General features: G+C 50.8%; 1 protein-coding gene across 7 annotated transcripts in view; it reads right to left on the reverse strand.

Moving 5' to 3' along the window:
• Positions 1–26,079, reverse strand: part of DLG3 (discs large MAGUK scaffold protein 3) — a 185,201-nt gene that overhangs the window by 42,186 nt on the left and 116,936 nt on the right. For 5 of the 7 annotated variants that reach the window (XM_050964919.1, XM_050964918.1, XM_050964921.1 and 2 more), the window contains 2 exons: positions 21,004–21,160; positions 15,807–15,909 (listed from right to left, as the gene is read on the reverse strand). In XM_050964919.1, coding sequence (XP_050820876.1) covers positions 15,807–15,909; positions 21,004–21,160 — 260 coding nt within the window. Of the gene's footprint in view, positions 1–10,772; positions 10,876–13,007; positions 13,091–15,806; positions 15,910–21,003; positions 21,161–26,079 lie in introns of those variants that run through there. The other 2 variants (XM_050964916.1, XM_050964917.1) reach the window with 2 other exon arrangements.

Genomic DNA, 26,079 nt, shown 5'->3' on the forward strand with positions numbered 1-26,079 from the left:
AAATACAGCCACAGATCCCACCAAGAGATAGATCCAGAGCCCAGCAGCAAAAAGCAGCCTTGGCAAAACCAAGTCTCATTCAGTGCCAAGCTGCCTCGGCTGGGTGGGGAGCACAGCACACAGAGCGTGCTCAGGTCATGTGGGGGTAGGGGAACTCTTATGTTTTAACCATTCTTTGGTTGATTCACAGAGCAGAGCTGCCTCCCAGCCTTCCTCAGTTGGGAGGATCAGTGCAAGAAAAATCCTGAGCAGGGTGAGGAGGAGAGAGAAATGGAACCAGGGAACCTAAAGGTTGTATGTGGGGAGACGACTATACTCCCCAATGCAAGTGCTGCACCGTGGCTTGAATTCTTCCTGCTTTGCAGCCCAGGGCTCCCACAGAGTCTCCTCCTTGGTAACAGGCCTACTGCAGCTACTTAGCAAGTGATGTCCTTTTGTTTTCTTCCTAAAAAGGTGGGGCAGCTGCTGCTAGAGCTGAAGACATCCTTAGAAATGCACTAGGACCTGGAGCACCAAGCAGAGCTACTGCTCTAATAGCTTTAGGGGGACACCATTGTTTCTTGCAATGCAGTTTAGACTCAGCATTTATCTCCCAGACTCTCTCCCTTCTTTTAATGGTCATGTTGCTATTGTGTTCTACCTTTTGCTGCACCAGTTTCCTCCTCACAAAGTACTAACCCAGCCCAAAAACTACAGCCATATAATGGTAGGGCTGAATGGTTAAACATGCAAGAGTCAGCAAACGCCAAAGGAACAGAAGCAACTTGAATCTAGGAGTTTTTTTGTTTTTTTTTTAAACAGACTGAAGAGTCTTTTCAGGTCCTGTGCAAGACCCCAGTCAACCTGAGCCTTTCCAGACACACTTCCCTTCTCTATGATGTTCTCCTCTCCCCTCTCGCTGTGAGATCTCCACACAGACAACAGGGGAAGCAGAGACACTGACCAGACACATCATGCTGTCACACACAGGAAACACATGGAGGACAGAGAAATATTGGTCCTCTTCTTTAAGTTTTCGTGCCCCCTGATGTTAACATGTTTTCGTTAAAAGTATTAGGGGAAAATTCAGTCACTGTATGGTGTGTAAGCTGATGGCGTGCCTTTAATTTTGTCCCCTGTGCAGGTACATTGATAGTTTACATGGTCATGCACTCTCTCAAATACATCAGCACAACAGTTTTTACTAACCTTAGACACATACCTACGTTAGAGCATGAGACACTTCGTACCCTTGTAATTTCATGCGATTTCTGTCAGAATGGTTCAACCTTATCTTTACTGGCAGACTTTTTTAGACAAGCCCTCTTCGCTATAAGGTAGCTATGGTAATTACGTGTTACTTATTTTCTTGTTAAGCCAGCAGCACAGCCATCCTTGCATGCAGTTCAGGAGCTGAGAGAGGTTGTTAGCTGCAGAGCTAAGTTCATAGCTGAGACTCGTGGAATTTCAGTGACCTGCGTATGGGCGAACGGTGTCGTGTCAGCACAGCCCCACTGAAGTCAATGGGGCTCTGTACAGGACCAGGGCCTACCTACACCACAGAACTTTGACCATGAGTATGTTGTAACTTCTGTCATACACTGTACATAAACAGCGTTCTCTGTACTACTTCTTCACAAAGCTTTCATGAATTGATTGCCTGGCATACACAACTACAAGATACTGCACATGTATAGCAAAGCTGTACAAAAAGATGCGTATTACGTGGCATCTGAATAACAGTATGCAACAACATAATTAAAGACTACCATATCAACACCAATGCACAAAGGGGGCGGGGTTAGGGTTATGCAACCTGAACTCTTGGCATTTCCTGACTTTCCACCCACTTAACTGCGCAGTGGCGGCATTCCTGGAACAACCTTTTTATACTGAACTGCCAGAGTGAGGCTAAAAAACAAAGGGTCTGAGCTGGAGATGCACAGAACAGGCCTCTGAAGCTCTGCTGGGTTGCACGACACCCCAAAGCTACACGATATTCAAAAGAAGGTCATAAGGATTTTATAAAGTCAAGAAAGTCCCCCAGCCAACTCCTCAGGAAGTAAACTTGTTTTGCCCAAACAAGGGAAAATGGGCTTCCACGGGATGACTGGGGGAGCCTGGGCTAGTTCTCTCTCTTCCCCTACCTCGGAGCTGCAGGAGCTCCTTTGCCATGTGGTGTCCCCAGAAAGGGAACTTAGGCTGCTGGGTCTGGCTTGCCCCCTCCTCGCCCCACACTTGCTATAGGTGAGCTGAAAGCTCCAAAGTATTGCCAGCATAGCATGTGTTGCTGCTCCAGTAGCAGCTGGAGTCCTGCCTTACAGTGTTCATGTTAAGTTATTCTGACAGGCTGCCACAGTTTTCCTAAGGAACAGAAAAGTAAAAAGGAAACTGGCAATTTTTTTAACACTCTACTTCAGCAAAAGCTGAACAGAATGTCATGAGACAAAGACAAGACACTACTCCAGCCATAGGGCATCCCCTTCTCTAGAGAAGCGTTATTCACTAGGTTTCATTACAAGTGTTTTAAATCAAAGAGAGAGCCTGGAAAGGCAGATCTCCACTGCCTTTCACCAAATGGAATTTATAGGCAGCAGGTTTAAAACAAATACAAGGAAGTTATTCACGGAGCACACAGTCATCCTGTGGAACTCCTTACCTGAGGAGTTGTGAAGGCTGGGACTATAACAGCATTTAAAAGGGAACTGGATAAATTCATGGAGGTTAAGTCCATTAATGGCTATTAGCCAGGATGGGTAGGAATGGTGTCCCTAGCCTCTGTTTGTCAGAGGATGGAGATGGATGGCAGGAGAGAGATCACTTGATCATTGCCTGTTAGGTTCACTCCCTCTGGGGCACCTGGCATTGGCCACTGTCGGTAGACAGGATACTGGGCTGGATGGACCTTTGGTCAGACCCGGTACGGCCGTTCTTATGTATATGCTGACAAGAGGCCAGGATAGTCATTTGCTGCGAGAACACTCGAACTCCATCATCTGCTTTTTAATCAGGAAGTTGATTTTTTGCAAATTTCAGTTAAAGTCAAAGAGCCACATACAGGCTGACACCAAACAGCCCAGTACAACCCAGTTGGTTATTTTGGTTTCAGTTACCCAAATCTAAGGGGAAGCCTTCTGGTTTTGCCCTCAGAAGATGAAGCAGCAGTTTGGGGCCCAGCAATTGCCTTTTTATGTAAGTGGAACTAGTCACCATTGAGTTTCCCGGGACAGTAGATGTCTGTCTGTCCCTTCGGGGAGAGGCTAACAAGCAATGTTGGCGATCCAGCCAGCTGCTGCAGTGTTCCTAGTGAAATGACAGACCAAGACTCCAAGACCCAGCACTTACTGCCCATGCCTATAACAGGCTAGAACATTATCTGTGGGTCACACATGGCTTCCTACCCCAGAATCCCCATCAGATGCCCCCTCTGCTTAGCTCGGTCTTGCCACTGTTGGAGGAGCCAGATGAAACATGGCATCCCCCCATTTCAGAGAAGCACCACCCTGCACATACCCCCAAGCACTCCACTGGGTCACAGCGTGTCTCCCACGTCACTAGAGGAAGGAGTCCAACTCCCTGCCTTTCCCACAAGCTGTCCTGAGTTGATCAGGGACCTCCCAGCCCTTGTTACACACAAACCCTCTCTGCCTGCTGACAGATGAACCTAACTCCTGCCAGAGAAAGCCAATGGCTTGGTTTAGAAGGAGTCAAACAGCTGGAAAGGGGCAGGGGCAGGTTTAATATTAACTAGAAGCAGGATCAGTGTGGAACAGCTCACTAGCAGGGATTGGGGGGGGAGGGGAGTACTCCAGCTCCCAACTCCCTCTCTCCCTGCTGCTGCCAGCCAGGTAACCATTAGCCACAGCAAAGGCCAAGGAGCTGAGCAGTGTCCACAGACACACCCCTGCACTAGAGCAGACTAGACCAGCGTTTGCTCAGGACCGCAGGCAATGACTGGCTCTCCAGCTGCCTAGAGAGGCAGTAAAGATGTTGGTTCTGGAAAGAGCCCAGGTTACCAAGGTGCTCTGACCCTGCACCTCCAACCCACCACTCAGAGCTCTCTTTCCTGCAAAGTCCTGCATTCCTGATATGTCAGCTCCGCCACTCCCATTCGCAGTGCACTGCATAGCTTCCAAGCCCCGCACCAGGGTCAAAGAGCCCAAAGCCGAGTGGAGGTAAAACAGAGAGCCCGAGGCAGCCGGGGGCTGGTACTGGTTTGGAGCAAGTGGGAGCCAGACAGATAAGCAAGGAGGGCGCTACAATACCTGCAGCCACCCTAGTTCAGCAACACTGGTTTTATTTTGAGCAGCTAGCTAAGAATAGCACATATTGAGCCCAGTGAAGGCCCCGGATCCCCAGCCAGGCTGCCCATCACAGCCTGGGAGGGAACAGCTGGGCAGGGCCTGGGTCTCTCCTGCAGGGGCTCCCACTCGCCTGACACACTTGCTCGACAAGCAGTGCAGTAGCAAAGCCCTCTTCTCCATGCTCAGCCCTTCTCAGAGAGGGTGCCAAGTGACCAGGGTGGGAACACCCTGTAACATACGTAAAAACAGCACACTAGGCAGGGGCATAGAGCGCGGGAAAAGAACAGAGGAGAAGAAAGGCCAGCCCAGGAAGGAACGGGTGGCTGGCCAGCAAGTCGAGGCCTGATTGGAGGAGTCAGAGCTGTGGTTCCATTGTGAGGAGGGTGTATGGCTGGTGGGAAAGGCCCAGGATGCACTCACTCAAGTGCATGTGCTCTCGGACCCAGCTTCAATTGGTATGTCATTGGCTGAGGACCTCATGGGACTGTCAGATCAACCTTTGCTCAGTGGCTAGGTAGCTGGGGAGTGACCTGCTCATGGCCTGGGAGCTGAGAGGCTACCAGCATGAACTGGACACTGCAAGCTAGACCCCAACACACCTGTGAGGAGCAGGAGACTTACTGTGGTTCCCCATCCATCCCAGGCTCTCATGCAGGCTGTTAGAGAACACACACATCATCTGACAAAATGGTAACTGGAAAGATTGCCTCTCCATTTAAATGTCGCTGTTGTACACAAAGTCTCACTAGGGAGCTGAGCCAGGGAATTAGGGGCACTAAGCCCTGCATTAAGAGAGGGGGAGGATTTATTGTTTCTACTTCACACCTTGGTAAAGAGCCTGTAGAGCCATTCCTCTGCCAGGCAGGCTTACATGAAGTAGAGATCTGTCCCTTGAGGTCGCAGGGCAACGCTACCCCCACACCCACCCTGGAGAAATCTCTGTGCTCGGAATTCTTCCCACAGCAAGCCTGAAAGGACTGAAACTCCCCAAACCATGCTGCTCTAGGATTAGAAATCCATTGGACTATTGTCTGCATCTCTCTCTGCCTCTCCACCCCTACAGCGGAATAATGAGCCTGGGTGTTAATGGCCTTAGTTACAATTCCATGTGGGCTCCTGTTTATTGTGAACGTAGCACTCCTTCCCCTACAGGACTGTTGTTTCTATGGTAAACACATAGAGGCCATGTCTACATCTAAAGTTTTGCAGCGCTGGTTGTTACAGCTGTATTAGTACAGCTGTATAGGGCCAGCGCTGCAGAGTGGCCACACTTACAGCAACCAGCGCTGCAAGTGGTGTTAGATGTGGCCACACTGCAGCGCTGTTGGGCGGCTTCAAGGGGGGTTCCGGGAACGCGAGAGCAAACCGGGAAAGGAGACCCGCTTCGCCGCGGTTTGCTCTCTCGTTCCCGGAGCCACCCAGCAAACCGCAGGGAAGGAGACCTGCTTGCTCTGGGCTCCGGGAACGAGAGAGCAAACCGGGAAAGGAGACCCGCTTCGCCGCGGTTTGCTCTCTCGTTCCCGGAGCCACCCAGCAAACCGCAGGGAAGGAGACCTGCTTGCTCTGGGCTCCGGGAACGAGAGAGCAAACCGAGAAAGGAGACCCGCTTCGCCGCGGTTTGCTCTCTCGTTCCCGGAGCCACCCAGCAAACCGCAGGGAAGGAGACCTGCTTGCTCGGGGCTCCGGGAACGAGAGAGCAAACCGGGAAAGGAGACCCGCTTCGCCGCGGTTTGCTCTCGCGTTCCCGGAGCCACCCAGCAAACCGCAGGGAAGGAGACCTGCTTGCTCGGGGCTCCGGGAACGAGAGAGCAAACCGGGAAAGGAGACCCGCTTCGCCGCGGTTTGCTCTCGCGTTCCCGGAGCCACCCAGCAAACCGCAGGGAAGGAGACCTGCTTGCTCGGGGCTCCGGGAACGAGAGAGCAAACCGGGAAAGGAGACCCGCTTCGCCGCGGTTTGCTCTCGCGTTCCCGGAGCCACCCAGCAAACCGCAGGGAAGGAGACCTGCTTGCTCTGGGCTCCGGGAACGAGAGAGCAAACCGGGAAAGGAGACCAGCTTGATTACCAGAGGCTTCCTCCTTCCACGGAGGTCAAGAAAAGCGCTGGTAAGTGTCTACATTGGATTACCAGCGCTGGATCACCAGCGCTGGATCCTCTACACCCGAGACAAAACGGGAGTACGGCCAGCGCTGCAAACAGGGAGTTGCAGCGCTGGTGGTGCCCTGCAGATGTGTACACCTTCAAAGTTGCAGCGCTGTAACTCCCTCACCAGCGCTGCAACTTTCTGATGTAGACAAGCCCTCAGTGAGCGAAGTGAAAACAGCGAAGCAGTTAGGTGTTAACTCAACAGCCCCCAGAAAAAGCAATCCCCCAGGACACAACTGCCACTCATCAGTGCCAGAGTTGTGGCTGAAGCAGGACTTGCCAGGAGTCCCATAAGTGTGCAAGAGCAGTACAGGGCCTCCCGTATCATGTGGGCTGTGATGATTTAGTATGGATCTGTTGAGATCAGGGGCTGGGACCGCCTGCCAAACATCTGGGTTTAAGTTAGATCAGGGGTTCTCAACCTGGGGTCAGGACCCCTCAGGGGGTCAAGAGGTTATTACATGGTGGTCGTGAGCTGTCAGCCTCCACTCCAAACCCCAATTTGCCTCCTGCCTTTATAATGGTGTTAAATATATAAAAAAGTGTTTTAAATTTATAAGGGCGGCTACACTCAGAGGCTTGCTGTGTGAAAGAGATCATCAATACAAAAGTCTGAGAACCATGGAGTTAGATCTTCATGTCTGTTTGCAGTTTCCTGCAGTTCTGTGCAACCTGCAGCCGAACTGCAAGTAAGCAGCTTCCTGTACTGAGCAGCAAAGCCCTGCATGTCAACCTGAGCAAGTGACTGGGCCCAGAATCTCCCTCCCACTAAATGTCACTTCATGAAGAATGTTGCACCCTGCAGACTGTGGGTCTCTGGCCCAGTATAAAAGGGCTCTCTTGGATTTCAGCTACTATGACACTGGACCCTTAGCTGGTGATACTAAATTACACATACACCCCCCAGATTACCAACCTAGGCTTCTCCACTGACTCCCAAAGGGAACTTGTCAACAGCACTCACTGAACAGCTTTCTAGGACACCAGGAAACAGTGAAAAGGGAGGAAATGAAAGCCATCAAGGAGCCATGTGAGCAAAGAGAAGAAGAGTCTCAGTAAGGCGACAGTAAAAGCTGGGAAGGAGCCCCTCCTGAGGATACAAGGAGCCCTGCACATGGGAGTTGTGCTCAGAGCCAACCAACAACCCAAAAGACCGAAGACACAGTGGGCAAGGAAGTGACTGTGAATCATACCTAGAGTCGCAAAACTCAACAGGACCCATAATGACTATTTCTAGCAGGAAGTGCTGGCCAGGATGGATGAACCTCAGCAGGGCACGGGCCGGCTACATCTGCCTGCAAAGCCAGAGAAGGGACACGGCACTCCGAGGAGATGTGGGAAGGCTTGCTAAGTACGTTGCCACAGCCTCAAACCCCACAGAACAGGTCTGTTTGTTCTGGGACCCCATACATGTGCAGCCTCATTGCAGAGGGAAGAAAGGGTCCCTTGCTTTCACTTACGGAACCTGTGACTTGCCTTGTGCTAAAGTTAGTCAGTGATTTTTTTCTGCTTTAAAAGTTACTTATTTTATTGCTGTTACTTTTTCTCCCTTTGAACTTCGGGGTTAATGCATTAATTTCCCCTGACTGCATCCAGCATGCACCTCTGGCACTGACCACTCGGTATGTTTGGAGGAGAGGGACTGAGCATGATGCTGAGAAATGCCATGTGACTTTCTAAAAAAACGTCATCACTGTACCGACTCCATGGTTTCCCGTTCTCTTCTGAAGTCAGCTGCAGGAAGAGTCACCACAGCAAAGTTCTTAAATTTGAAAAATGAAGGGCACACCTGGCATGGGTTACATGCCTGACAATAACTCCTTCATGGATATTTATGGCATTGTCAAAATCTTGGCTTTTGTGCCCATGGAACACAAAGCTGACAGGAAGAGATACAAAACATGAGAGGGCTTCTTTTAGAATTGCAACACCGAACAGCACATAGAAGTGGCTTTTTCTTTTAGAAGACTTGAGGTAACCTCCAAAGGCACCAAGCTCCCATCTCTATGCACAGCTGCTTAGAAGACAGAAGTAACTTGCCTCACCACGATTTTATCTTTGATCTGTTTGTTTGGGGTGAGGAGAAACAGAATACCTGGCATTAAGAAGATGCCCAAATCCCAACAATTTGTGTAAGTGACTAAGTGTCAATACTAATCCAGAATTTCTGTGTCTAAGCTCTGGCATTCATAAGCATGGGCAAGGGTGCATTCACTTACCACAGCCCTGAACAAGCACCCCAAGCCTCTCCTGCAGTCATACAGGGTTTGGAGGGGATAAGTTTGCAGATCCTGGATCTCTGCTGATAAGGGTAAGTTTCTGCCAGCTCCTTCCTATGGGCCTGCATTGCGAGGCTCTGAATAGGGGCAGTTCATATCCACTGCTTTCTAAATGCCTGTGTCTTGTGTCCATGCCCATTGCAATCATGGGTTCACATCTGCTCCTTGGTTTACTGTTCCCTTTTATTTGTGCATAAGCAGGGACCACTGTTGCTACCAGTGCCATTCTGACTGGTTTCTCCTTCTCTAGGGTTGTCCTTAGGGTCCCAATTCTGAGCTCTCAGTCTATCATCTGTAATGCTGATGTGATTTTGTTGAATGTCTGGACATATTATTTTGCATTTCCTTTAACTTATTGCCATCCCTAGGAGGAGGCATTGGGATACTCACTACATCAGCCTATCCACGTTAGCAGCTTACTACTCTTAGCTTTGATCTGTTGCCTTCTAACTGTTCTCAAAGGATGGCCTCCCTGCACCTCCCATGAGTTAAACAGATCCTAACTGCCTCAGAAAGCCAGGTCTTCCATTTTTGGTTTTAGTTATAGGCAGGATCCCACACACCCAAATACTAAACTGTCCTCTCTGCCTAGGCTGGATTGAAAGCAACAAAGCACAAGCAGATTCTGATCCAGAGGAAGTCCATGGGTCACGGAGCCATTCAGAATCTGGCCTCAGCAGCCTAGGGCTTCGCTTACCTCTTCAATACCTAATATTTTTCTAGAGATATCATTGCTTTTCTCCATGCAGACAACAGATCATTCTAATGGTCTTTAATGCAAGTGTGTGCCTGAGGCCAACATATTATGACACTTGACACATAACATACAGTACATGAAGGCCATGGGCTACAGACCCCAACAACATATAGCCTTGTGACCAGCTGCTTATTTTAAAATCTCACTCTGCCTTTTCCTACATTTAAGAAACGCTCAGCCCACACCTGCTTGTTTCTTTGCCAAATCTCACTTTGCAAACTGAACCTGAAATACAGGAGCACAAAGTGCTTCCTGAAACACCACCACATGCCATACTCCTTGGGCTGCACAAAATGCTCCTCTCTGGGGAGAGCCTCTGCACCTCAATTCACAGATGGGCTTTGTGGCAGAAGAAGGAATCACATGAACATTTCCCCAAACCACCTGCTTTGGAAATGAGAGAGAAGAAACAGAAGGAAAGGCAACAAAAATGATCAATGACCTGGAAAGCCTTCCATAGGAAGAGAAAAGGAATAAAGAGGTCAGAGAGGACAAAAACTAAGAGGGGGTGTGATAGAAATGTATAGAAGAATGGCAAAGAAGGGAGATTGGGTGCCCCTATTACACCCATAACACAAGAATAAGGGCACAATGAAATCAAAGGGAATCGTTTAAAACTGACAAGAAAATCCGTATTTTAAAGCCACAATACATGGAACATGGAACTCACTGTGACCAAATATCATGGCGGCCAAAAGCTCAGCAGGATTGAACAAAGCATTAGCCATTTGTATGGCTAATGAGGACATTCAGTTACAAGCATCCTGTGTCTGTTGGTGCCCAGACAGGATGGTCCACAGTTCTGACATAGGGCAGCTGTCCTTATTCTTTCCAGCGGGTCAGTAGATAACTAACAGCTGCCTTGCCCAGCAACATGCAAAGTCAGGTGTCAGAACCCAACTGTTCCCTTTTTTCAGGGACAGTTCGGATTAATTGCCTTGCTAAATAGCTGCCACTCAGCCTGGCACAGGCAGCACCACTTGGCTGCTAACACCTTTGTAAAGGGATTAAAGGCAAATCTGTTAATTTTAAAAACAATGTTTAATTAGCATCTTTTAAAGAGAGATTCCTACCACCTGCTCAAGCTTCACAAGGATCCAGCCCCTGAGCACAGACCTCCAGCCTCTTTTGGACTTTTCAGAACCAACTGCTTTCATATTAAAAACTGACTAATATATTAAGAGCTGTCCCCCTGTGGCAGCAGCCAGGAGAGAAACAACCTAGCCCAGCATGCTCAGGGACAGCTTATTCCGTGGCCTACAGCAGCTACAAGGTTAGCACATTACTAAGTAGGGATGAGAGCCACATACTTAGCAGGATCAGCTCTTCCTCTTCTGTGCCCAATCTCCTGGGCAGTCGGCAAGCTTCGCCTTGCCACAGGATCTCATGGGAGTTCTCCTCAGCATCACCGTGGCACTATATTTACTGTTCCTGTCACAGAAACAAAACATCTGCACCCCCACTCAGTCTCCCCGACAAACTCTGCTTCCAGTAAACAGAGAAAGAACCAACAGTATTGACTCCCAAACAGCACAGAGATTCCAGATTTCACCAAGCAGCACCAGCTGTGGCATCAGAGAGTATCTCTTCACTGTTGACACAGCCACTCCAGCACCTGCTTCAGAGACAGGAATAGCCCCAGTGCTCCCCAGAAATGGCAGCTCTGCGTACATCCCCAGATGTCAAAAGAGCCCTCTAAGGAAGTACAACTATTCAATGTGTTTGTAAAGCCCATTACGTCCCCATCCTCTTTCAAAGCCATGCTGAGCATCAGCAAGGGGCACTAGTAGCAGTCTTCAGGGGTCAGAAGAGCTCATGTCACTTAACCATCCCCTCGCCCTGCACCCATCACCCCCACACGCAGGAGAAAGACAGTAGGCTAAACCCAAAGAGCTCAGAAATTACACTATTGCAGGATACCCAAAGGTTTCTGCCAGGTTACAAGACATGCCCAATAGAGACTGGGATACAGTGCTCACTTCAGGACACGCTGAAATCTACTTGTGCCTTGTCTCCATTAGGATTTTACGGCAGGATAGCTACCGCAAGTTAGATTACTTTTATTTTTATTTTTTTTACAGGGAGATCACTTGTTTTTGGCAGTGAAGATACTGCATAAACTGGAAGAGCTAAAGCCTAGCGCATCCCAGGCTACAATACAACCAGCTAACGCACCTTTAAATGTCACTTATTGGCATGATTTTTTAAATGACATTTATGTACCTGCACAATCATTCCAGACACAGTTATACTAACAACACATGCTGCTACTGGCAGCTTATTTTGTTTAGGGAACCAGTAGAAGCTATACTGGCAAAAACACTGTTTCACTGGTACAAACTGCATTTTATTAAGAGCATCTATGCTCTGCTACAAAAATGAACTATCATCAAATGCTGGACTTTAGAACTTGCCTACACTTGAAAGTTCATTCAGATCAAGGTAGGGTGAGAGTTTAAAGTGCAACAGCTATTCCTGAATTCCGAAGAAGTGTCCACATATGGAGTTGAGTGTGCTTTATTCCAGTTTAACTTAATCCAGTGGATTAAGCTAATCTATCAGACAATGGCAGGAGGAGATCCAATGACAGAAAGAAGTTAAAACAAAAATCAGAACAAATAAAATGTAAATTTTTCACATCAAGAAAAACTAACTATTGGATCAATTTACCTTGGGACAGTGTGTATTCCCCATCTATACACGTTTTTAATCAAACCTGGATGTCTTTCTAAAAGATACAGTCCAACTCAACTAGCAGATGTGGGTTTGACGCAGAAACCATTGAGTGAAATGCTATGGCCTTGTTACCCAGGAAATCACCAGGGCCCTTAAACCCCACACATCTGTGCTGGCCAGTCAGTGTCCGGAAGTGATGCTTGTGGGACATCCAGACCAGCAGGCAAAGAGCTGCTAGAGACGTCTGTTAGTCTATAAGGTGCCACAGGATTCTTTGGTGCCTCTGCTAGAGACTGTCAGTTCACTGGCAATCAGCTCATTCCTACAGACACAGCCCAACCGTGCCAGGCCAGCTAGGGGGACAAGAGAGCCCAGCCCGTGGAAGGAGAGAGTGGTTACAGGCCAGGCAGGTGGGCTCTGAGGTGCAGCCCCCTGGAATGGGCTGCGGGGGGAGGGAGGCTCAACGCAACAGGGGGCCACAGGCTGTACCCCCCAGGGTGGGGTGGGGGGGAAACAAGAAGGGGTGGGGCCCAGGCCAACCCGGTGAAGCGGCCTGAGAGGGTGAAGGGGAGGGGCCCAAGCCGAGCCTCCCAAGGTGAGGGGGGGCTGAGCGGGGGGAGGGGCCCGGGTCCAGGGGGAGGCCTGCGGGGGGAGGGGCCCGGGCGAGCCTCCCAAGGTGAGGGGGGCTGAGGGGGGGGCCCAGGGGGAGCCTCCCAAGGTGAGGGGGGCTGAGGGGCGGGGCCAGGGGGAGCCTCCCAAGGTGAGGGGGGCTGAGGGGGGCAAGGACTAGGGGATCCCCGCGGGGGGAGGGGCCCAGGGGAAGTCGCCCAGGGGGAGCCCCGCGGGGGGAAGGGCCCGGCCCAGCTCACCTAGCAGACGGGATCCCAGGCGGCCCCGAGCCCCATGGCAGCCCAGCCCGGCTCCCGAGTCCCAGCCCCGGACACAAAGCCGCGTGGGCGGGAGGCTGCGGTGGCGGCTCCGCCCCCAGACCAGACTCGCTCCAATCAGCATCCGCTCACTACCTCGGCCCCGCCCCATCCAAGCCCCGCCCCACGGGCTCGGCCTATCACCGACATTGTCTTTTACATACGACGCCCCGCCCATACCGCAGGCGGCGCGAGGCGTCTCGCCGGCCCGGCGCTGCCCTCCCCCCCGCAGCGCGCCGGGCGGATCCTCCGCGCGCCGACCCCGCCCCCGAGCCGGCGGCGCTTGGGGAGGCGGTTCCAGCGCCGCACCGCAGGCCCCGCCCCCCGGGCTCGTGCTCCGGCGGGGGAGCAGGGGGGCGGGGTCCGGCCGGGCGTTCACACGCAGACTGGCGCCACAGGAACTAAATCGGTGCGAGGCCGCGCTCGCGCTGCTGTCACAGCCGGGGGGGCCGGGCCGGGCCGGGCGAGCGGGCCGCTCTCACACGCCGCGCAGCAGCCCCCGGCTGGCACGGGGCAGCTCAGGGGAGCGAGCGGCTCAGCCGGCAGCTCGGGCAGTAACACTTCCCCGCGGGCGGGCGGGCGAGTCCCGGAAAGTTGGGCTCCAGCGCCACGGGGACTTGCCAGTCGTTCCCCCGCAGCAGAGGGACTGTCCGCTGCCACAGCCGCTGTCCGGGCCCTTCCCGCAAGAGGCGCCGTTTCCTTACACGGCGCTGCCTGGTGTCCGGGCCCCGTTCCCCCCGGGCGCAGTCCAGCCTCGGCCAGTTGCCCGGAGGCTGACGGACTCGGCGCTGCTGGTGCTGATTGCGGACCAGGATGGCCCTGGTCCCCAAAGCTCCACAGCCCGTGAGCAGCCCGGAGAGCGGAGCTGCGAGACGAGCAGGCTGCAGGGCACAGAGGACAAACCCGCTGCGAGTGGGCACAGTCAGTGAAGGGCCCTTGAGGTGTCAGTTAATTGCAGGGTGCAGAGTATAGAGCTGTCTAGTGACTTGGAGCAAAACTAAGTTATTACATGAGAAATGACACAGGAATGTCTGTTTTGTTGAACCTTCCCTTCCCTTCCCAGAACAGGCTGCTGCCCCTGGCAGAAGAGTTTACAGCTGGGAATGAGACAAACTCCAGCTAGTGAAGCTTTAGCTAGACCGCGTGCTACAAAGGGCAGTGTGCACAGTGCTGCCTGGCCTGCAGCTTGGCTCTCAGGCCTAAGCAGTCAGATGATCTTGGGAGCCCAAAGTGCAATGTCCATGCTGCCATTTTTAGCACACTAGCTTCAGCCCCAATACCTTGAGTCTGTCTAACTAGGCTGGATGGGTCACTCCCAGCTGCAACGTAGACATACTCAGTATGGCCTGCTGGGACTGTAGGATTTTAGATTGGCTGTAAATGAGAGTTATTCAGAATTTCTCCTCTGGCTCCAATTTCACCCCTAATCTACTCCATGGCCCCTTGCTTCACCTGGCAGGGGCTGCTCCAATAGATTTTCCGAACACATGAAGTCCTGCTACTTTGCAGGGACTCTGGATTACCCTGAGCAGGATGAGGGTTCCCAGTTGTAACAAGTTATTAAACACCAGTATTTCAGGCCAGTGAGCCATGCTGACCTGGAGAGAAGACACTGCTACTTGCTCTATTAAACACCTGAATCTCTCTCAAAAACATCTGACTACTTCCCCAGGACTCCACTGTGCCAGATATAACAAGGGATGGTAAAGCAGTTGAGTCACTTTCCCACGTTCCCACAAATTTGAAAGTTCCCTGCAGACTGTAAATAGTCTGTGAACATGCTACCAATCTTAAGGCTGAGGGAATCAGGAATGATACATGAGGTGAGTGTCCTTGTCTGGCCTAGGACCACTGCCATGTCATTGTCCTCTGAGGATACCTTAAGTAGAGGCTAGCCCAACATCTGCAGTATAATCTAAGCTGGCACCCGCTGACTGCTGAATCCCTGTGGGCAGTGTAGGTAGGCGGGCTCATCATTCTAGGCCTTCCACACTGATTCAGAGTTGGGCTTATAGGCAGTTTTGGAAGAGAGGCCGGTCTTGATGTGAGGAATCTGCACCAGGATCTGACACCTCAAAGTGACAACTTAGGAGTGGATGGCACACCAAGAAGGGCAGGGGTGGCGGGTGCAATAAAAGCACCACTCTTAGCCATCAGTGGTGGACACTCTCCAGTTGCACTCAGGATGGTTCTACACCTCTGACTAGAGGATGATAGGGGACTGCAAACCCAAACGACCTTGTGACTTCAGCTGAACCATAGCATCAGCCAGATGTGATGGCAAGAAAAACAAGCATGTCAGGGACACAGTGTGTCCTGGTCTCTATACACAGTCTAAGCCTGACCTCTAGAACATGGAGAAATGTAAACTTCACAGACTACTTGAGAGCCAGGAACGTCTGCCAAAGTCACCACTAGGCGTAGCTGCCAGTGCTTCCAATTCCATACATGGACAAAAAGGAGGGGCCGCTGGAATATCAGTGCAAGGAGGAACATATGTTTCCTGACAGAGGTGGGCCAATGACAACACTGGGCAGCATCCATCGAGTGGGGAGCAATTTCAGCTGAAGAGCCTTTAGACTTAGCATTCCAGCCCCATATCTAATAGCCAGGGTGACATAGCCACAGACTATGGATCACCTTGGAGCTGGGGCCCTTGATTTGATTGGCTGGGGCTAGTCTATAAGGAAGGGGGCCCTCAGCCAGGCCTTAAGCGGGTGTCAGCACTCAGCAATTTCCTACCTTCAGGTCTGTACTGAGCGATGATGGTCACTGTCTGCCCCGCCCGTTTCAGAGCTGCTGCCGCCTGCTCGTGAGTTGCATTCCGGAGATTTACACCATTTACCTGACCAAACACAAATGAGGGAATCCAGTTAGTTATTGATAGGGCAGCTGAGTGCCACAGTGCCTTGAACTGTCCTCAGCACACCAACTGAGACACGCTTCTCTCCCTCCTCTCAAGTCTGCTCAGAAGCCCTTTCCAAAAATAACCCCCTTAGCTAACGTCTCCCTGAGATGCTAAGCAAGCGATCCAACTGTTGATCAGTGACCAAGTTCCTTCTCTGACCCCTCTGCAATACCACTAGAAACCCCCCATTTATAGCTTGACCCCAGACTCGAGTCCTAGCCAGCAATACACCTGCACAGCTCTCTCTCTCTCGCTACAGGTTGCAGTTTGGCTACCACAAGTAGATTGCTGGTTGAGAATAGTGCAGAGGGAAGATGGCTTCACTCACCCCCTATACAGCCCAGGGAAGGTGCTCACTTCCCCCATTCGGGGTTCTATATCCACACAGTGCTACTGCCCCTGTTTGCACCTTAGGACTCCTCACTCTTGGAAGGAGGGAGTTGTCCTGTGAATATACCCATTTTCCCCTGGCCTGCCTGCTGGTGAACTGAAAGAAACCTGTGAGGGAGCTGACAGCTCTGAAGGTAAAGGTGACAGTTGTCAGCGTTGACATTCCTCTGTGCCAGCAAGATGTTCTGGGTTGATTGAAACTGCAGTGATTGAAACTCGGTTGGTGGTCACCTCTACAAATTCTGGGTTAACTTGCAGTGACTGCTACACCCCAGCAACCGACTGAAATATTTCTGTGTGTGGATGCAAAATGCATTTCAGTTGGCTGAGGGGAAGGGACAATTTCTCCCATGCAGGTCAGGCCAATATCTGCAACCTACCAGTAACAAATTCACATGCATTAGAGAAAAAGGGTTTTCCCCATCACTAAGGCCTTATCTACAGGGAAAAGATTTACTGGTTAGACTGATCTAGTTCTACAATCCCTCTGTGTGGGCACATATTCCAGTATAAGAGTGGCTTTCTTAAACCCCTTCCCAAGCATAAGCTACATGACGTGCATCCAACTAAGCGGACATTCATCCACGAAAGCTCATACATCTGTTAGTCTATAAGGTGCCACAGAACGCTTTGCCGCTTTTATAGAACCAGAGTAACACGGCTACCCCTTTGATACATGTAAAAAGTTACTCTTATATCTGTATAGTGTGTCCACATGGGGAAGGTGGAGTATACCAGTATAACTAGACCAGTTTGAATTCACACCTTAGCTCATACTGGAAACACTGTCCTGTGTAGACAAGGACTAGCAATCCAAACTACAGGCTGAGTAAAAGCAACAGCTGATAGGAACGGTACACGCCCATTTCAGCGGCCAAACAGGAAACCATTACAAATAACACACACACACACTGACCCCTCTCCAAAACGGCTCTAGATAAAATCACAGAGTCTCAGATCAAACTAGAGTCCTTCTTCATCCAGATGATTGAGAGTCCCTGCCCCACCCCATGCACTGCCCAGGAGGGGACACCAGGGCATTCCTCCCCAGACAGTACACTCCTACTAGCTCGCTCAGGGCCAAACTCTCAGCTGCATCTGGGGATCTTTTCAGCTCGAAGTCCAACTCCCAACTGAACCCCATTAGAGTAAATGCCTCGGAATCTGGCATGCCTGGGTTCCAGGGGACTAATGTCTTCCCTAGCAACGCAGAACTCCAGCAGCACTAGAAAACTCCTTAGAGCTAGGGGTAGTGGAGGCAAGGGCTGTGCAAGCTTCCTACTCACTGGTTTGCCAAGGCACCTCTGGCTAGTCCCATCCTGGACTTCCAGCCACGCCTCCGCAGTCGCGATTTCAGCCCAGGCCAGTTACGCCAAGTACTGTTGTTTTATGATGTGAACAAAGGCATCTTGGAGATTTCATTCCAAACTCCCTTGAGACCCCCCGTGTCCGAACCAAGGTCTCTAGAAGCGTAGCCGTGGTCCCATGGGTGAGCTGAGTACACACCTAGGTCCCTGGGGCCTGGGCTCTGGTTGCTGGCCCGTGTCACTGCACCTGCACTACTCTTGTTGCCTGCACTAGCACGCGTGGGTATGCCTCCCTGCTCTATGATCACATCTTCGCTTGCTGTGCAGACACACCCGGAGAGAATCATTCCCCTCCCAAGCATTGTGGCAATCTGCATTTCTGCCTCAGGGCTCAGCTGTAATTCCTAGCCTCAGCCTCTCCCTCCCTGGCCTGGCAAAGCTTGGACAGTGGTGCTAGGAACAACAGGGTCAGGCTGAGATGGGGAATTCGAACCTTGCTCTACAGCGTTCGCTGCTGCTCAGTTTTGGAGTCATATCTGTGGTCGGTCCCTGTGAGGTAAGGGCATAAATTGGTGGGGCTCTTTAAACGCCAGGGAATGGAGGAAAATCTGGCCCCCCCCAAGATCTGCTCTGGCCTCATCTGCATGGAATCAATACACTCACCCCAGTGGCAGGGACCAAACAGAGATGGAATGGACCCGACCAGGCCAGGCCAAGCTCAGAACCCCCCTAAAGAATCCCTCTGGTGTGTGGCTGAAAGGATGGTTTTTAGGCAGCATCCACACACAGCTACCCACCCTGAGCACACAGTGCCACTGCCCCCATCTGCACCTTGGGGCTCCTCACTCTTTGAGGGAGGGAATCTGGGTTTTGTTGGCCAAACTGCTCAGTTTTCATATTGCAAAGCTCCCCATGCACACTGAGAGCTGGGGAATGAAAACACACGTGTCTGTGACTGAACTGCAGCAGGACTGCATATATTACTGTCTGGACTCATAGAAAGAGCAAATAGAAAGGAGCACAAACACTGCCAACTTAAGTGCAAGAGTGTAATAAGAAAAGCCAAAGAGGAGTTTGAAGAACAGCTAGCCAAAAACTCCAAACGTAATAACAAAATGTTTTTTAAGTACATCAGAAGCAGGAAGCCTGCTAAACAACCAGTGGGGCCCCTTGACAATCAAAATACAAAAGGAGCGCTTAAAGACATAAAGTCATTGCGGAGAAACTAAATGGATTCTTTGCTTCAATCTTCACGGCTGAGGATGTTAGGGAGATTCCCAAACCTGAGCCAGCTTTTGTAGGTGACAAATCTGAGGAACTGTCACAGACTGACGTGTCACTAGAGGAGGTTTTGGAATTAATTGATAAACTCAACATTAACAAGTCACCGGGACCGGAGGGCATTCACCCAAGAGTTCTGAGAGAACTCAAATGTGAAGTTGCGGAACTATTAACTAAGGTTTGTAACCTGTCCTTTAAATCGGCTTCGGTACCCAATGACTGGAAGTTAGCTAATGTAACACCAATATTTAAAAAGGGCTCTAGAGGTGATCCCGGCAATTACAGACCGGTAAGTCTAACGTCGGTACCGGGCAAATTAGTCGAAACAATAGTTAAGAATAAAATTGTCAGACATATAGAAAAACACAAACTGTTGAGCAATAGTCAACATGGTTTCTGTAAAGGGAAATCATGTCTTACTAATCTATTAGAGTTCTTTGAAGGGGTCAACAAACATGTGGACAAGGGGGGGCTAGTGGACGTAGTGTACTTAGATTTCCAGAAAGCCTTTGACAAGGTCCCTCACCAAAGGCTCTTACGTAAATTAAGCTGTCATGGGATAAAGGGGAAGGTCCTTTCATGGATTGAGAACTGGTTAAAAGACAGGGAACAAAGGGTAGAAATAAATGGTAAATTCTCAGAATGGAGAGGGGTAACTAGTGGTGTTCCCCAGGGGTCAGTCCTAGGACCAATCTATTCAACTTATTCCTAAATGATCTGGAGAAAGGGGTAAATAGTGAGGTGGCAAAGTTTGCAGATGATACTAAACTACTCAAGATAGTTAAGACCAAAGCAGATTGTGAAGAACTTCAAAAAGATCTCACAAAACTAAGTGATTGGGCAACAAAATGGCAAATGAAATTTAATGTGGATAAATGTAAAGTAATGCACACTGGAAAAAATAACCCCAACTATACATCCAATATGATGGGGGCTCATTTAGCTACAACGAGTCAGGAAAAAGATCTTAGCGTCATCGTAGATAGTTCTCTGAAGATGTCCATGCAGTGCGCAGAGGTGGTCAAAAAAGCGAACAGGATGTTAGGAATCATTAAAAAGGGGATAGAGAATAAGACAGAGAATATCTTATTGCCCTTATATAAATCCATGATACGCCCACATCTCGAATACTGCGTACAGATGTGGTCTCCTCACCTCAAAAAAGATCTTCTAGCACTAGAAAAGTTTCAGAAAAGGGCAACTAAAATGATTAGGGGTTTGGAGAGGGTCTCATATGAGGAAAGATTAAAGAGGCCAGGACTTTTCAGCTTGGAAAAGAGGAGACTAAGGGGGGATATGATAGAGGTATGTAAAATCATGAGTGATGTGGAGAAAGTGGATAAGGACAAGTTATTTACTTATTCCCATAATATAAGAACTAGGGGTCACCAAATGAAATTAATGGGCAGCAGGTTTAAAACAAATAAAAGGAAGTTCTTCACACAGCGCACAGTCAACTTGTGGAACTCCTTGCCTGAGGAGGTTGTGAAGGCTGAGAATATAACAATGTTTAAAAAGGAACTGGATAAATTCATGGTGGCTAAGTCCATACATGGCTATTAGCCAGGATGGGTAAGGAATGGTGTCCCTAGCCTCTGTTCATCAGAGGATGGAGATGGATGGCAGGAGAGAGATCACTTGATCATTGCTTGTTAGCTTCACTCCCTCTGGGGCACCTGGCATTGGCCACTGTTGGTAGACAGATACTGGGCTAGATGGACCTTTGGTCTGACCCAGTATGGCCGTTCTTATGTTCTTATGACTCCGCCGCTGAGACTCTAATCGGGGGCCTGGTGTTCAGGCCTTGCTCTCCCAGCTTTGCCCGGGCAGCCTCATTTTGCTGTGGAAAGGGTCAGGTGGATTTGTGTCTGCACTGCTGAGAATTATAACTAGGGATGCAAAACACAAGGAGCTCAAATGAGCTGCTAGAGGCCAGAGGACAGGCACTCTGTAAATGCCTGAGGTAGGAGAGACAGGCAGACTGCTAGACATAATGCAGCTATAACAGCGAGAGCAGCTCTCGGCCTCTCTTGGCAGCAGTGACAGGACTCACCGACAAGATGCGGTCTCCTCTCCGCAGCTCCCCACTGAGGTCGGCGGGGCCGCCAGCCAAGATGAAAGAGACGAAGATCCCCTCTCCATCCTCTCCCCCGACGATGTTGAAGCCCAGTCCGGTGGAGCCTTTGTGCAGGATGATTTTTCGGGGCTCTCTATGTGAACAGACATCAGACATTTAGAGAAAGGAGGGCACAACTGCCAACAAAGTCAACTGCAGTGCCCTGGGATCTGGTGCTTCCAGCTGTGCAGAAAGAAGGCAAGCCACTGAGCACAGCAGGACGAGAGCTTCCTGACACACCTGGAATCCAGCAGGGCTGAAGTCTCCCCTGCACCCAAGCTCAGCCTCTTGCGACTCATCAGCCAGCAATGAGGAGGCTGGCAAATCACAGAGCAGGTGCTGGGAGTTGCACCATCCAACAGGCTGGTGCCAAGGGCTCCTGTCAGTCACAGGATCTGGGCCAAGGGCTGGAGGCGTTTGGAGCTCAGCAGCTGGCTGAACAGGCCTCTGTACCCAGAGGAAAGGAGCTGGGGAAAGGAAGGACTGACTCTTGGGACTATAATGGGGCTCCAGAAAAGCTGCAGCCTGGGCAATACGCCACCAGGCTATGGCTGCCTGGCAGTGAGCTGGGAGGCAGTTTATGCCAGCCAGACTTTCACCCTGAGAATAGCCAAAGAGCACTTGACTGGCCAAACCCACTCCTTGTCAACGGAATGGACTTTTCAAAATCATTTCTGTCGCGATTCACTCTGAAACATCTTCAAGTGCTACTGAAGGCTAACACAAATAATTAACTTTATCAAGGCTTTATAGCAGAGTGCAGGTCGCCCAGGTGAAATAAATGCAGATGTGAGTGAATGGTTTAACACAGAACCTGGTGTCAAGCATGGATGTGTTCTGTCATCTCTCCTGTTTGGCTTTGCCATTGACTACCTTATAGACAAATCCAACACAGGCAACACATGGCTCAGCAACAGTACCCTAGTGTGGATGACATAGTCCTTCTAAGTGATAGTTCACCCAGACTGTCCAGCATCACAAAACAAATGGGATTAATAGTTAATTATGAAAAAACAAATCAAACAAGAACCCCAGCAGTTACCAACTCAAGCATTTCTTTGGAAGGCAAAGGAAGAAAGAAGCGAGTCAATTCATGTATCTTGGCAGTAACATGCAAGCTAATGGGAATGTCCAGAAAGCAGTAATGTCACAAATTGGCAAGGCAGCAGCTGCAGTTACCACAAAGATTCTCAAACTCTTTTTGCTGGGACCCCCTTTGAAAATATTTCAGGCTCTGATGACCCCCTCCCTCCATACCATGCCACCATTACTTCTGTGCTGCTGCTGGTGACAGCGCTGCCTTCGGAGCTGATCGCCCGGCCAATAGCCGCCACTCTCTGGCCGCCCAGCTCTGAAGGCAGCACAGAAGTAAGGGTGGCAATACCATGACCCCTCTACAAAGGCTTGTGACCCCCTTTTGGGTCAAGACCCCCAGTTTGAGAAATGCTGATTTACTAGCCAATACAAGATTTGGTCATTGAAAATCTAATTATACAAATTACAAATCTTGAGCCCAAATGTTATTTCTATCTTAACATACGGATGTGAAAGCTGGAAATCCACCAAAGGTACAGAGAGACAGACATTTAAGTGCCTTAGAAGCAAATGCCTCAGGAAAATACTAAGCATTCAGTGGAACAAATTTATACCATAACGCTGAGATTCATCAGAGAGTTTAACAACACTTTATCTCTAAAGTTACCCAGGAAGATGATGGAAATACCCAGGACATGTGCTAAGAATGAAGCCAGAGCATCTGCTGTGGAGGAACATGTTAAAGTGGCAGTAATCCCTCTGCAGGACACTACTCAGAGAAGTAAAACATATGGAATGTAACCACCCTGAGGCCATGCAAAGAGCAGCCCAGGCCAGACATGGAGAGTGGAACCCTGTTCATGGCCTACGTCAAGTTCGGTTGTGCAGGAAAGGTTCAGATTCTGTCAGGGGACTGAACAGGCCCCTCTGCGCACAGAGGAAAGGAGCTGGGACAGGGAAGGACTTCGACTCTGGGTACTACAATGGAGCTCCAGAAAAGCTACAGCCTGGGCAATACGCTGCCAGGCTGCAGGGGAGCCTTTTCCATGAGTCCCACGGGACAGACATAGGCTCCACTATCATGAGCTGTGAGGGAGATTTCTCCCCCTTCACTGACATACTCATCCTGGCAGCAGGATTTACGGCGAGGGACACCGGGAGGGAGCCCAGAGCCAGGGTCACTTGGAGACAGTTACGGGAAGAGAGGGAGAGCAAGAGAAGGAAGGAAAGAAGGAAGAATAGGATGTATAAGGAGGGCTTAGGCCTGGGCTGGAGCCTCTCGCCCAGGCCCGCATAGGCCCCATGGTGTGAGCAGGACAGGGACGGGGGGGAGGGAGGAGGCACTAGGAGGAATGTGATAGAATTAAGGAAAAAGGAAGGCAGAGTCTCAAGCCAAGCCCTGACGAGGAACGAGAGCCAGCTATGGAATTGTCTCCAGGGGAAGGGGTGGGGGTCCCACTGCTCATGACACTATGCTAGTAAATGTTCAATAGAGAACAACCCTGCCCTGGCCCCTAGGAGATGGACTTGATGGGACCTCTGGACCTCACTTCATAGGCTGCCCCCTCCTGCCCCGAAAGCTGTCATCTCTGTGGCTCATGGGCAGCAGCCCTTAAACCATTGTGGCATTTCTGCAGGGAAGGGGGTCAGGCTGGCACCCATGGGCTCTCAGCTGGCCTTGTTCTCTGTGACCCTAGGAACTCTCAGACAGCGGGGACAGCGGTTTGTTTGGCTGCGGCATCTAAACCACTGTGTCCAACCTGGAGTGTTTAGTCTTCTGCTTACAGAATCTGGAGTCTGTAAGTCCCAGTGCCCTGCAGTCTTGCTGACAGACCGACCCCCCTGCCCCACTGCAGGGAGGGGTTGTTTCAGTGGAGTAAACTTCAGTACAAACCTCCGTCCACCACTGCTCAAAACCACAGACACTGAGGGCTCCCGTTCCCCCAATACAAACCCCTAACTCCAGTTCTGTGTCTGTGTCTGCGTTACATCCAGCTGATGTTAACCAGGGCTGCACGCACGCCTGTCTGCCTTCCAGGACAAGCATCGTTAACTCCTAGGTTATACCAAGGCTTGGCACAAGCAGAAATGCCCGGCATGGAACAGCTAGGACTTTTCGGTCAGTTCCGGTATCATCCCAGCCAGGCACCGCACCCTGTGCCCAGAAATCTCTCCCAGATGCTCCTCGCTGCCTGGGCAATGGTCCCACTCCCCTTCCCTGCATCAGTTCAGACTAAGTGGTATTACAGAACAGTACCTTTGGTCCCATTTCTTCCTGTGGCCTGGCTGCTGCCGGGAGGGAGAGAGAGATGGGGGTCCCGCATAGGACATGGATGATGAGACGTTAACAGTGAACATTGGTGTGCTGTGCGTGCTGCCTGCGGTTTCCCTGCCTGGTTCTTGCTCCTCGAGTGAGCGTGCGAGGAACAGGAATGTTCTGAATGCTCTCAGCTCTCAACCCCCTGCTCTGTTTATCTCTGCCTTCTCTCTCCTGGGGCTGCTGCAGGACACGCGTCTTCTTCAGCCGCACTCAGCTATTGAGAGGACACAGACTTCAGCACTTACTTCACTCTCCTTAGACCTTATGGACTTAACCCATTCTTGCCCTCGCAGGCAAAGCCAGTATCATCCAAGCCGAGGTGTGGAACAAAGGATAAGCTGGCAAGTTTACTTTGTATACTTGGAATATTCTCCAATAACAGATCCTGGCCCGTGTTAACCTCTCCCACCAGCACTGACACTATGCCCGCAGTAGCACCTTCCCCTAGAATACAGAAGTGCAATGGCATCAAAATGCCAATCAAACCCTATGCAGCTGGGGCCAAATCAGCATGCAGTAACAGAGTGCAAGGGGCAGCACACTGCTCACTGACACAGGCAAAACCACCGGTTTCATGTCAACCATCAGCTGTACCAACAGCCTCTGACTTTTCACCTAGAGCAGTGCTCACACAGTCAGCTAACGGGGCAACTAACAGAGCTCTGACACTGATGGGAGGACTGGCTGCTGCCTGTCCAGGCAGATCAGGAGACCAGACAACACAATTCTATTTGCTGCCCTAGCACAGAGCTGTGTGCACAAGAGGATCAGTGCGCAGAGAAGCCTCACACCCCATCACCAATGCAAGAACCCTGCATTAGAAGAACCCATCAGATTAAAGTGATCGTATTCAGACCCTACCATGTCTCTGGACGTCTGACAAAAGAGAACATTACCCTCATGTGGTGACCCCAAAACCCTCTTAGTCTAAACTGCCACGCCAACATGCCTCTCTCCCCAATCCCCACCCTAAACAATCCTCCTCAGTACTGCTCTCCCAGCCTAATCTGGTGAGATGGGGGCAGATGGTGGAGCTCTGGAGGAAGATGGGGGTGCTGCTCTGGCCAGGCTAACTTTGTGCTGCCCGTGCGACTGGAAATTCCAAGAGTGGAATGTGGGGGACCTTGTCGGTACAGGGCAGCGGAGCGGCCGGATGCGCGGCTGGCGAGTCGAGTGGGGGCGGCAGTGGAGCCAGCTGACGGTTGGGATGGAAAGTTGGACACAGAACATGGAAAGTAGGTTATCATGAACAAGGGCCTGCCCTGAATAAATCCTGCAGGCACAGAGTTAAGCTCCCAGACACCCAGGTCCTGAGGCTTTGGCTGATTTTTCTCTCTCTAGCTTCCACTCTGAACACTGGGTTTGTCTGGTAACAAGGGACTGAAGTGCCCGTGCAGAGGCCTTGCCCCTGGCAGTGTCTCACACGGCAGCCTGAGACCAAGAGCTCCCTGAATGCTGGGTAGGACCGTTGTTTTCCTGGTCATGCCCCAGCCAGCATTTGCTCAGCTGTCCACTCAGTTCAGTCAGTGTCCTCCCTAGCCTTCCTGAGGGACAGGAATGGCCCCTGCCACACTTCCCCACTGGGTGAGGCTGCAGGGCTGGAAACCAGGCAAAAGCACCAGTGCTCACTACAAACAGCCTGTGTTACTGGCTTTGAA

The sequence above is a fragment of the Gopherus flavomarginatus genome, chromosome 8 (genome assembly GCF_025201925.1).
Source record: "Gopherus flavomarginatus isolate rGopFla2 chromosome 8, rGopFla2.mat.asm, whole genome shotgun sequence".
Taxonomy (NCBI): Eukaryota; Metazoa; Chordata; order Testudines; family Testudinidae; genus Gopherus; species Gopherus flavomarginatus.